This window comes from Engraulis encrasicolus, chromosome 3 (assembly GCF_034702125.1).
Source record: "Engraulis encrasicolus isolate BLACKSEA-1 chromosome 3, IST_EnEncr_1.0, whole genome shotgun sequence".
Lineage (NCBI taxonomy): Eukaryota > Metazoa > Chordata > Actinopteri > Clupeiformes > Engraulidae > Engraulis > Engraulis encrasicolus.
The window spans coordinates 9,892,609-9,905,121 of NC_085859.1; the positions used below are offsets into that span (position 1 = coordinate 9,892,609).

At 42.4% G+C, this 12,513-nt stretch overlaps 2 protein-coding genes across 2 annotated transcripts in view; both read right to left on the reverse strand.

Annotated features, from left to right (window-relative positions):
- Nucleotides 1-580: 580 nt before the first annotated feature.
- On the reverse strand, nucleotides 581-5,096 carry LOC134445205 (tripartite motif-containing protein 16-like). Its single transcript, XM_063194284.1, has 6 exons — nucleotides 4,892-5,096; nucleotides 3,033-3,204; nucleotides 2,902-2,937; nucleotides 2,227-2,286; nucleotides 1,372-1,428; nucleotides 581-1,114 (listed from the first exon to the last, which is right to left on the reverse strand). Exons 1-6 carry the CDS (start codon nucleotides 5,087-5,089, stop codon nucleotides 588-590), a joined length of 1,050 nt encoding a protein of 349 aa, XP_063050354.1. The 5' UTR covers nucleotides 5,090-5,096; the 3' UTR covers nucleotides 581-587.
- Nucleotides 5,097-10,293: 5,197 nt separating this feature from the next.
- Nucleotides 10,294-12,513, reverse strand: part of LOC134446531 (tripartite motif-containing protein 16-like) — a 29,001-nt gene continuing 26,781 nt past the window's right edge. The window contains exon 9 of the mRNA XM_063195894.1: nucleotides 10,294-10,298. Coding sequence (XP_063051964.1) covers nucleotides 10,294-10,298 — 5 coding nt within the window. The remainder of the gene's footprint in view (nucleotides 10,299-12,513) is intronic.

A 12,513-nucleotide genomic window follows, 5' to 3' on the forward strand; every position in this document is an offset into this window, starting at 1 on the left:
AGTTCAAATCCTCTCCACCTCTATCAGGCCTGTATGCATGTTTTAAAAGCATCCAATCAGAATGTGACCTGAGCTCCATAATTTCTGCATGTGGCTTTGCATACATTTGCATTAGGACAGCAGCCCTGACAAAACAGAGCTTTACAACAGTATGTTGTAAAAAAGTACTATGTGCTGTACATTTACAATTGTGAATTGTACTTCAAATGATATCCCACAATGCATTGCACATTACAACAGCGAATAGTAAACTGGTATATACAACTTCTTGTTGTAGAATTCTAATGTGAAATTACAACAATTTTTTACAGTCTATCTATCTATCTATCTATCTATCTATCTATCTATCTATCGAGAGAGAGAGGGGGGGGGTAGTGAAAGCTGGAATGTGTAGAGGTGAACAGAACACTTCTGCCCTGTGATCCACAGACACTCCTACTCTGGAGCTGGCAACGAGAAGGAGTTTAGTCACTTTACCATTGCGCCTGAAAGCGTGTGTATGTGTGTGTGTGTGTGTGTGTTGGCATTTGAATGGGTGTTAATCATTAATTGCATATTGTGTGTATGAGAGGGGGGCTGCAGGGGCCTCACAATAGCTTTGCTGATGAACCATCTGGATTATAAGCCCCAAACCCAGGGTAGAGAGTGTGTGTGAATGTGGTGTGGACTCTGTGCAGGAGGGTCATTGTGTCTCCAGAGACGCTGTAGAAGGCCAGAGTTCCTGCCCTGTGATCCACATACACTCCTATTCTGGAGTTGGTCACTAGAGGGAGTTTAGTCTCTTTACTATTGTGATGGAAAGAGGAGCTGGGGGGGTAGAGGAGCAGCCTCCAGGACTGATCATTACCTCCAAACACACACTCAAAACCCCCTCCTTTCCTGCTGATGCTTTTATATGACACTGCTATACCAACCCCCCCACCACTCCACTCAACCTCCCAGTAGCAGCGTGCAGACACACCCTCTCTACACAGCACCTGAGGCCACCTATCAAATCTGTCTGGATGATCAGGATATAAATGGACCCCAGATCTGTTCTCCACCTTCCTGTTCCCCTCAGACAGATGGAGGTCTCTGTATGCTGTGTTTGGATCCAGAGTGAAGTCACAGAGATCTGGAGGAGAAGACAGGACACACATGTCTTAGTTCTAGTGTGTGTGTGTGCGCGTGTGTGCGTGCGTGCGTGCGTGTGTGTGTGTGTGTGTGTCTCCAAATCTGGAGTTGGTCAAAGAGGATCTAAATCTGGTGAGGAGGAGGACGGACTGACTGATCAACAATGTGTGTGTGTGTGTGCGTGTGCGTGTGTGTCTGTGTGTGTGTGTGTGTGTGTGTGTGTGTGTGTGTGTGTGTGCATGCGTGTGTCCAACTCACACTGCAAGAAGTCTTCTCTGGTCACTGGTTCAGAAGTAAGAGCCTGACAATCAGACACTGAAACAGAAAACATCACATTGGTCTAAATTACATGACACCACAATATGTTCACCACAAAACAATGGAGCAGTGGAGATCACATGATACAGTCACACTACAGAGTCTCCAGTTTTAGACATCTTATAGGGCAGCATCTCCTGTGAAACAGACAGGTTATGATGTGGGGTGTACTCTATAGGTCCCTTTGTAGATTCTACATTGATAACGGCAGTGGTGCCCTTTATTTAATAGTTTCAAGCAGAAGTCTATCAAGCAGGGTCAAGTTTTAGCCTCACTACACTGGCTCCCTAGCCTGGGAACTCCCATACTGCCTTTAGTTCTACACAATAGTTTCACTTGTGATTAGGACTGGTGTTAACCAGGCAACTGGCTCCCAGTATGCTTCAGAATAGATGTCAAGATCCTTCTGATAACTGGTACGGATTTATGAATACTAAAACTCTATGACGTGAGGGGAAAGCCATTAAATGCCAGGGCAATAATTCACCAGAAGAAACCAGACATGTGCTTCCCACTATCATAGGTGCTACCTTGTTAGCCACTAGAGTGGTCAGTAGTTACCTTTGCTGTGGAATAGTTCACCTATAGGAAGCAGGGCTGCCCATCTAACCCCCTGATACCACTAGTTGGCCCATACAGTAGCTATGACTGCTGTCTGAGTTCACCAGACAGCTGTACATCCATTCTCCTCCACCTCTCTCCCTACATACACACACACACACACCTCTGCAGTCAGACTCCTCAACACCACCAAACCCCCACCATTCCCCCACTGCTCAATATACTGATACTTACTAAGTGGTGGCAGGGCCTCCTTACTGTGTGTTCTTCTGACTGGGAGTTCAGGATCAGTATCTGCAGACCAACACAGAGACACACATTCACCCACATGCATCTCACATCCAGTGGCTTAGGAGGACGAGGCATCAACTTCACAGTTATTTTGAGCAATACTTTGGGAAATCTGCCATAGCCTGGAAGTTATCAGAGGGTGGGCATAACCATTGTCTATAAAATGCCTTTGTAGGCTGTTGGTCAAAACCACAATCAATCAGACCAGGGCTTAACCAGTCTATAAAATGATTTTGTATGGTACTGCTCGGTAACCAGCATAGCAAATGCCTTTGGGTGTTACTGGTGAAAGTTCTAATTAGTAAGACCAGTAAGATCAATAAGATCAGGAAGACTCAACGACCAGACAAATGATAGATATCACTTTACCATCCCCTTAAACCCCTAACGATCAAGACATTTGCATACAAAAATTATGTTACATAAATAACACACACACACACGCACACATTTTTCTTGTGATACAAACACATAGACACAGACATCTGGTGCATTTTCTGTGTGTGTGTGTGTGTGTGTGTGTGTGTGTGTGTGTGTGTGTGTGTGTGTGTGTGTGTGTGTGTGTGCGTGTGTTCGTGCGCGTGGGAGCGTATGCGAGTGTGTGTGTTGAAAACTCACGCTGTATGCTCTCGATGATCTCAATGTTCTTTACAGCTACAAGAAAAAAAGAGCAAAAAAACCCAGTGAGTCATGTTTCACTTTTAAAAGCTAATTGAAGATATCTGTTGTGATTCATGTGTTTGTCCAACCTGCTGCAGATATCTTGACTATTTCCTGCTTGAAGACTGACTCTAATTTCTCCTCCAGCTGCATCTTCAGTGCAGTCACAGATTTCTTCAGGGGTTCCAATGAGAAGTTTTGGCTTAAGGTCACGTTGGTTGAAATTGTGCTGTAAGGCCTCGCATTGATGGGCACAATATTCTACACAGAGAAACACACACAAAACACACCAGGCATGAAAACGGGTCAGGGGTGAAAAAGGTGAGAAAGGTGCGGCGTGGCGCGGTGGCACGGAGCGGCGCGTGTGCTGCAGTGGTGCGCGCGAATGTGTGGTGTGCAGTGGCGTTTTTGGGGGATAGTGTTGAGTCATACTAGGGGGGTCTGGGGGCATGGTCTCCCATGGGAGAAAATTTAGCTAAAACCGTTTTTAAATTATGAATTTTGAGCATACTGTAGCGACCCAGGGACAGTGAACATAAGAAGAACTGTCAACCATCTTCGTTACTTCATGATTGTCATGCTGTCATGTCTGATGAGGGGGGCAGATAGGCAGACAGACAGACAGACAGACAGACAGACAGACAGACAGACAGACAGACAGACAGACAGACAGACAGACAGACAGACAGACAGACAGATAGAATGGGTTTTGATTCTCAGTCTTTTTTAAAAATAAATTCCCCCTTGACCTCATCAAAACCCTGCCAATGCCCCCCTTAAAAATAAAATAGACTAATGCCCCCCAATGGCAACCCTCCTCTCAACACTATCCAATGTCCCCTCAACGCTTGCCTGGTTGTGATCTCGTTTGAACAGTTAATCATCATATTTCAGACAACTTATAATACAAAAAAATCTTTGACACAGTTTGGATAAACTACTGAAATTTTTGTCCATTCACCTAGTATATCTGTTTCCCTATAAAAAAAATAATAGGAAAGCTCCAACTTTGACCGTGAAAAAAAACTGTTTGACCGTGTTCCACTAGATTTTTAATAAGTAATTTAGATGTAGGCTACCAAGGGATTACAAAAAACTTGGCATGATTCCTAAAACAATTTGTCCCGTGTCAAACGATTGACTAAGTTAGGCTTCGCTCTTTCTCCCTCTCCCTCTTAGATTGAGCTCGTTCACGTTATTGGCTGTGCCGACAGCAACAAATGCTGTGATTGGTCAAACGTCATTGTCAATTGTGGAAAGTTTTCTGCGGTAGAGCGCTACACAATGATACAGTAACTTGGCGCTACACTTTTCTCCTCGCTCGACAACCCCCCCACGATTCACAGAAATGACCCATTTTGATTTCAAAACGGCGAAATTCGCCGAAAGGTGAGGGATTTTCATGCCTGACACACACGCGCGCACACACACACACACACACACACACACACACACACACCAGGTGAGGGAGAGCTTGCACTGCCACTGTGCTTGGCTGTTTTGAACCCTCTTAAAGGACCAGTTTGGTCAATTTCGACATGCAGTTGTAATGCTCACACTACCCTGGACTTGTCAGTACCTGAGGGTTTTTTTTCCTTCTTCTTCAGCCTTTTCCGAGATCCTGGTCATTGTAATGGGGGCAGCTCTTTGTTTACATTTCATAAAAAACATTTTTATTTATTCCCAAAAACATCCGAAAGGTTATACAACATCAGCAGACAACTAGCAAACAGCGGTATCTCATGGGAAAATATTTGGAGTAGACCTATGTTAATTTAAAAAAAAAAATGTAAACAAACGCTGCCCCCATTAGAACAGCTCATATGTCGGAAAGGGCTTAGCCGAAAAATGTGGCATCACCGGGTACTGACAAGTCCAGGGTAGAGTGAGCAATACAACAGCACATTTAAATTGATCAAACTGGTCCTTTAACAGTAATGCCGTCTACCTTGAGGAAATGGATGGGATCCTGTGTCTGTGAAAGCTGCTTCATCTCAGCATCTGTCTGCTTCAGCTCAGCAATCTCCTGCTCCAGTCGCTTCAGGATTCCTTCAACCCGACTCACCTCAGCCTTCTCCTGAGCTCTGATCAGCTCTGTCACCTCAGAGCACCTTCTCTCAATGGAGCTGATCATCTCAGTAAACATCCTCTCATTCTCCTCCACTGCTGTCTGTGCACCAGACTGATAGGACACACACACACACGAGAGAGAGAGAGAGAGAGAGAGAGAGAGAGAGAGAGAGAGAGAGAGAGAGAGAGAGAGAGAGAGAGAGAGAGAGAGAGAGAGAGAGAGAGGCGCAGTGATTAGATTCATAATATTTGTGTTTTAAACCCATTTTAGCCAAAGCCCTTTTTGGGAAAGGGTGCCCTCTGCCTATTAAATCCTAAATATCTCAACCTCCAATACAAATAGGCGTGGGCGATATGGCAAAAATGTCATGTGACTATTTTTTAACATGAAATCTAGATTTCGATTTTTTTTCATCCATCTACAAAATAAAAACAACAAAAATCAATTTTGATATGCTTGCAATGTATAATTTGCCGTTAATAAAATGTGACACTGATGACACTGTCATAGACTGCACAATTAGAATATAATAATGTAAAGAATAAACGTGAAAACAACAACACAAGTAAGTAAACATCACTTTGAGACTGGTAGTTAACATCTTCACTGCAAGGCGATCTATACGATTTCTTCACTTTGGCAGATTCGAGACGATCTTGTACTCACTATCACGATTCATGATTAATATTGTCATATCGCCCACCCCTACATACAAACATGAAATAAGTTGCATTTAAAAGCTAGGACCCTCATTTTGCATTAGAATGTGTTCATTCAGCTCTAACATACCCATATGTTAAATTAAAAAAAACCTTAAATCTCAAGAACCTGAATGCAGCTTATGTGTCTCCAGGCTACAATGGGTTAATTGTGACCAAATCATGGAAAGCAATGTGATAGGACACACACACACACACACACACACACACACACACACACACACACACACACACACACACACACACACACACACACACACACACACACACACACACACACACACACACACACACTTCTCTTCTGGTCAGTTCTCACCTTGAGAGTCTCCACAGCCTTCCTCAGCTCCTGCAGCTCCTTCTCCTTCAACTGGATTATCTGCTGGCATCTCCTCTGGCTCTGCCCCAACTCCTCCTGGAACATCAGAAGTCACAGTACCAGATTAGGAATTGTACATTGATTTCAAGTTATATTTAGATGCCCAATAGGGGATATCATTTCATTACATCATTTTTGTCCTGCTTTACGTTCTATATAACAGTTGCATTGAAACATTGAAACACCATTGAAACAATGCAACCTGAGCGCAGATGTAAAAGATTGCTGATAAAGAAACAGTAGGCCTATGCAGCCAGCTTATTAATGTTAGTAGCATACCTTAAACGTGAGCCAAACTGAATAACTGTAAAAGACATTGCAACTTATGGCATAGCAGCGGGCTACAGCCTTAAGCTGACCTGTCAATGTTTCACAGAATGTAGGCTACATTGTATCTTTACTTGTATAGTATTATAGCTCATCGGTGAAAAGAAGCCAGCAAATCACACATTTCCTTAGGACTGGGGTACATATTTCAATAAAGATGGTGTCTACACTGGAAAAGTATAATAGGGAGTAAATTCGATATTTGAGTAGATCCTCTTACCCTTTTATGACTCCACTCTGCCTCAGCTGTGACTGAGTCATGGCCTTTATGCTTATCGACAATACACAGATAGCAGATGCAACTCTGATCAGTGCGGCAGAATATTTCAAAAACCTTCTTGTGACTGGGACATATCCTCTCCTTTAGCTGGCCCGTGGCATCGGTAATGGTGTGGTTTCCATCTATAAGTTCATTGTGAGCTTTTAGGTGAGTGGCACAATACGACTTGAGACACTCCAGACAGGACTTAATAGCTTTGAGTTTTCTCCCTTTACAGACGTCGCACGCCACATCTCCAGGTCCAGCAGCACATTCAGATGTTGTTTGTAGGCCTATTCCGATCTTCTTCATTTGATCCGCGAGCTCAGCAAGTTTAATATTCTTGTTTAAAACGGGTCGTTGAGCGAAACTCTGTCTGCACTCAGGACAGCTGTAAACGCCCTTTCGGTCCCCCTTATCCCAGCAGTCCTCAATGCAGCGCAAACAGTAGCTGTGTCCACAGTTAAGAGTCACCGGATCATTCAGAAGACCCAAACAAATAGGACACTCCAAAATATCCCTGTTACCGAAACTGGCCTCAGCCATTTTCTCAAATTGTCGAAGCGATAGGCCTACGTGGCGACAGCCAAAACGTCTTGCGAACAAGTGGGGTTAAGTTTCGCTTTCACCTGTGGAGCTCCAAACTTCCCGGATGGAGTTCAGTATTCATGGAGTACTGCTGTCTAGTGGTCATTAGTGATACAGGCTGACGGGATAGTTATTTTTCGACGTGCACTGCATTAGAGCCTATCTCCATTGTAACGTTATTAATCCATATTCTTTGGTTATAATGTAGGCCCTACTCTCATTGGTGGCTCTGAAACTTTTTATCGAAGCTCCTCCCAAACCCAACCCAAAATTCAACCCATATCACCCAGCTGAAAGAATTAATCTAAGGGACTAATTACCATTACTATTGCTTGAGACATTAATAAATAGGCTTGACTACCCATATGAAAAAGTCTTATTAAAAACGCATATGGATTATATCTGTTCCATAAGAATATTATAAGGGTCATACAATGCACAAACCCACATATACAAATCTAACTATTTTTTTATTCATTTTCAGTAATATATGCCATACACGATTTATGTTACTATGGGCTTATATATTTCGTATAAGTAAAAAGATTGGAAAATAGTGCTGTTTTTGGATGAATGCCAATCAGATGTGTGCCGTATTTGTGCCATGTTGTTGTATATGTTACAGTAAGCCCTATGTGTATGCCATATTTAAAGGTGCACCATGCAATATTTGTTGTAGCTTATTTCCAGCTAGGGTGACCACCTGCTAATAAGTCCAAGGGGGGACAAGGGGTATGCTTCGGAGGGACAATGTGGGAGTGACCATCACTAGGGTTGTGGGTGTGTTCTGACTAACATGCCAACGAGCCTGGCTCTTTGGTGTAGCGGTCAGAGTCCCACACGTAAATTGAATAAGACTTCAATATGATTTTAACATAAAACGTGCATTATTTCTATAGGAATATAGTAGTTTTCTCCTATGTTTTAGTCAATATAATATAGTATTATGCATTGTTGGCATGTCAAACTCTTATAAGAATTTATACTGCATGCAGTCATGTTATATGGCATGCGTATAAGTTCCATATAGTATTTCTTTTCGAAAAGGGCCATAATCGACTATCATGATAGACATATATTAGAAAACGTATAAGTGACTCTTGCAAATCTGGCACATTTTTTCTATACGATTTCATGTAAGGAACATGCATGTTTGCAGTATATGAATCATATAATTCTTTTTCATATGGGTAAGTACAGGGAGGACCAGAGATATGCTTTAGATGTTGGTTGTAATGTTGGTTATCCTGTTGGGTGTGTTGTTGGAATTATGGTGGCCTAATTTTAGTGTGTATATCTTTGGTCATAACCTAAATGCAGATAGTAGGCTATTTCATCAGGTCCCCCTGCAACCTCTTACTGGTTAGTCTTACCTCATTACGTCCACCTCATCTGTCCAAACTCGCCCAGCAAAACAGGAAATGAGAACATTAAGGAATCAAGTAGCCTATGATGATCGCATAATACAAATGAGTGGTTTGGCTTGCGGACTATGTCCTCATTTGAGACCATGTGTTATGTGTAATGAGCATAGGTGTGCACAGATACGGACAAGGTGGTGCTGAAGCACCTGCCCCCCTTGCACTACTGTACAAAAAATGCCCTTTTTGAAAGTGTTTTGTCACAATGAACTGTTGTCCATCTTGACATGATAAGCTAAAAAGACTTCATGATCAAAAGCATGTGACAATAATGCCACCGATAAAATATATCGCCTCTTTAGCCTAGTAAGTTCAACATGCCCTCAACCACCCCCTTTCAGCACCTGCCCCCAAAAATGTCTGTGCACACCACTTAACTGGTAATGAGTATTGTGCATGAGGACCTGAAGGGTTAAAACAAGTACCTTGATAATAAAGTACATTTGGCACAGCTTGAGAGAGGGAGCTGTGCTGTGCTGTGCTGCTCACATCAAGGCTGGGTAAGGAGGAGACAGTGGTCAAATATGGCAAAAATGTCATATCACGATTTTTTACCAGGAAATCTCGATTTCGAAATCTCGATTTTGTTATCACGATCTTCCATCCAAAAAAAAAAAACAACTAAAATCAATTTTGATATGCTTGCAATTTGTAATTTGTAGTTCATAAAATCTTAACACAGTGATGACACTCTCATAAAGTGCACAATTCGAATACAATAATGTAAAGAATAAAGGTGAACACAACAAAACAAGTAAGTAAACATCACTTTCATACTCATAGTTAACATCCTCACTGAAGATATATACGATTTCTTCACTTTTAGAAATCACAACTGAAGTCACAATTACAACCTCCCTCATCACAATTACAAGTAGTTTACAGCTTTGAAGCTCATAGCCCATAACCTCTCAACTGTGAACTCCACAAACTTCAATATTATGGACTTGTAGGCCTACAGTATCATGCCAGTAGGCCTATTTTAGATGCCCCAGAGTGGTTCCTACACATTTCTAAGGATCAATCAAAACATTTTGAATACATATTTGAATATGCTGGGTCCTGTTTAAATGGATACACTTGAATATGGACATAATTGAGTATGGCTGCATTTAAGATTTTTATTGAGACACTCATATAGGCCTATTGCACGTTTTGAATAAGGCATTTCAATATGCGAGGAAGAAAGACAGTGTTTATGTGTACTTTTGCTTATGCTTAGGCCTACATGCTATAGGTTACTGAAGGCACGCACAAGGTGTGTGTGTCTGTGTGCGTCTGTGCAGGTGCGCGCACATGTTTTTTGTTTTTTTTTGGGGGGGGGGCACTTGAGGTTTAGCGCCCAGGGCATCACATTGCTTTGGTGGATTCAAGACGATCTTGTACTCAATATCACGATTCACGATTTATATCGTCATATTGCCCACCCCTAGCCCTAGCAACGCTTGGTTCTCACTGTGAACTGCTATACCAACTCTTGGTTCACCTGCTGTATCTCCCCAGATGAAGAGGCTAGCAGCCACAAAGGCCACCACACAGATCTGTGTTTTAACTGAAATAGTCTTTTATTACCTATAGTAACTCTTGGTTCACACTGCAACAGAAACATTAAAAAAGAACATATACACACTCTAAGAAAATTTCCCTGCAAAATAACGGCAGTTACTGGCAATTATATTTACCTGTAATTCTACTGTTATTTCACACCAAAAATCAAATACAGCTCATTGCTGTTTAATGTATCACAGTATATAACATTTTTTCAGCAGCAATTGAACTGTTAAATAACAGTACTCTACAGAAAAAGAAGTTAAAAAGTTGAATTGTACTGTGTGATGACAGGCAAATACTGGGTCATAGTTGTATTCATGAATATGGCCATGGCAACTTCCCACCCCACCCATCATTCTCCATAACTGTGGTACCCTGGCCATGTTACCACCCCACCCTCCCATCGTTCACCATGACTGGAGTGCCTTGAGCATGATACTATGGCGCAATGCTGTATTGAGAAAATGGTTTGCGGTGGTCCTTTGAAAGTGTGGGCATGAATAAAATTTCAGAGTACACAGTGCTATGTTACAATGATAGTGTGCAAGGTGGGCTTTTTACTGTATCTCTTGATGAGCCAATGATGAATATAGCATTGGTCAGTCTTTAAAAAATGATTTTGCACCAAGTAGCACAGCAAACTAGCAGCACTACAAGCTAGCTCTCAAAGCAATGCCTAATTTGCAGCAGGCACATTATATGCAACAATGCCACAAATGATGCCACATACAGCAAGCTTTCACAAAGAGGAAAGTGTGCAAGCATGTAAGCAAGCTTGTAGGCAAGCTTGTAGGCAAAAAAGTGCTATGCTGTGCCATGCAGGCCAGCCAGCAGGCAGGCAAGCAACTGAAGTGTTGATAGTCCAGATTTATATACAGGTGCAAGAGTACCATGTGACCAGAGTCATCAGGCCCTTGGCAGGTGACGCCCGTAATTGAATAATGGCATAACAGCCCTACTCAGGTGAGGCTAGGTACTGATTAGCAGATTGGTTTAGATGGGGCTGCTTGTTGCAAGAGTGTTACAAGTTCTTAAAATGTTTCAGCCATTCACACTTTCATCACTATCAAAATGCATGTGCTACTCACACTTTGCTGCATCAAGCACTTTTTAAGTATTGTAGTTTCCTTAGAAATTATTTCATCATGCTTGATAGTATCAGATAATCTTTAACCAGTCAGAATGACTTCAGTTCTTCAGGTGGTATTGAAGTTTGATGGTGATCACGGACAAGTGGAGGATGAATGGGTTTCAATGGTGCTGCCTAAAATAACTTGTTATTTTCTAGAGATGCACCGGATCCGGTTCCGGTTCCGGATCCGTCAGGATAATAGAGTTTTTCATAGGGTCCGGGTCCGGCAGGATCTTAAGCAGTGGGTCCGGTATCCGGCATGTAACCTAAAAATCAGGGTCTGGTGCATGTCTAGCCTAGGCTTTTCAGTCTTTCACAACCCCAATCACTGCATGGAGTGAAACCCCTTTGGAAGCGGCTATTGCAGGCAGTGTGGCAATAAGCCAATGAGTCTAAAAAATAGTTTGCGCCAACATAATAAAAAGGGCCCACGTGTGCGAGTAGACTATATGTTTCAACCCTTTTGTAGGATCCGGTATCCGGTTCCGGATCCGGCAGGATCTTATTCAGTGGATCTGGTATCCGGCAGGATCCTAAAAATCAGGATCCGGTGCATCTCTAGTTTTTTCCACAACGGCGAATACTGCTATTGTGCAGTACTTACTGTTTATGCTCAATATGTGACTCAAAGTAATATTTTCACAGTAGTTGTCTGTTTTTTCGAAAAACAGTAGAATGCTGTTGTAGAATTGCCGTAAATAAACAGCTATTTGTTACAGTGCACACACTCACACCCACTGTGCAACCGTGTAACACCATGCAGTGTTGTAATTACACTGGTAACAATACTTCTACTTTAAAGAACTGTGTGTGTGTGTGTGTGTGTGTGTGTGTGTGTGTGTGTGTGTGTGTGTGTGTGTGTGTGTGTGTGTGTGTGTGTGTGTGTGTGTGAGAGAGAGAGAGAGAGAGAGAGAGAGAGAGAGAGAGAGAGAGAGAGAGAGAGAGAGAGAGAGAGAGAGAGAGAGAGAGAGAGAGAGAGACATGTGACCCCCCCCCCCTCCAGTTAATTCAGCTGCCATGTAGTGCTTGCTGTCCAATCAGATGTCTCTGATTACAACCATGTGATTCACATATAGTTGACGAGTTAACATTTTATTGCATACATATACAGAAGTCTACAAGTCTT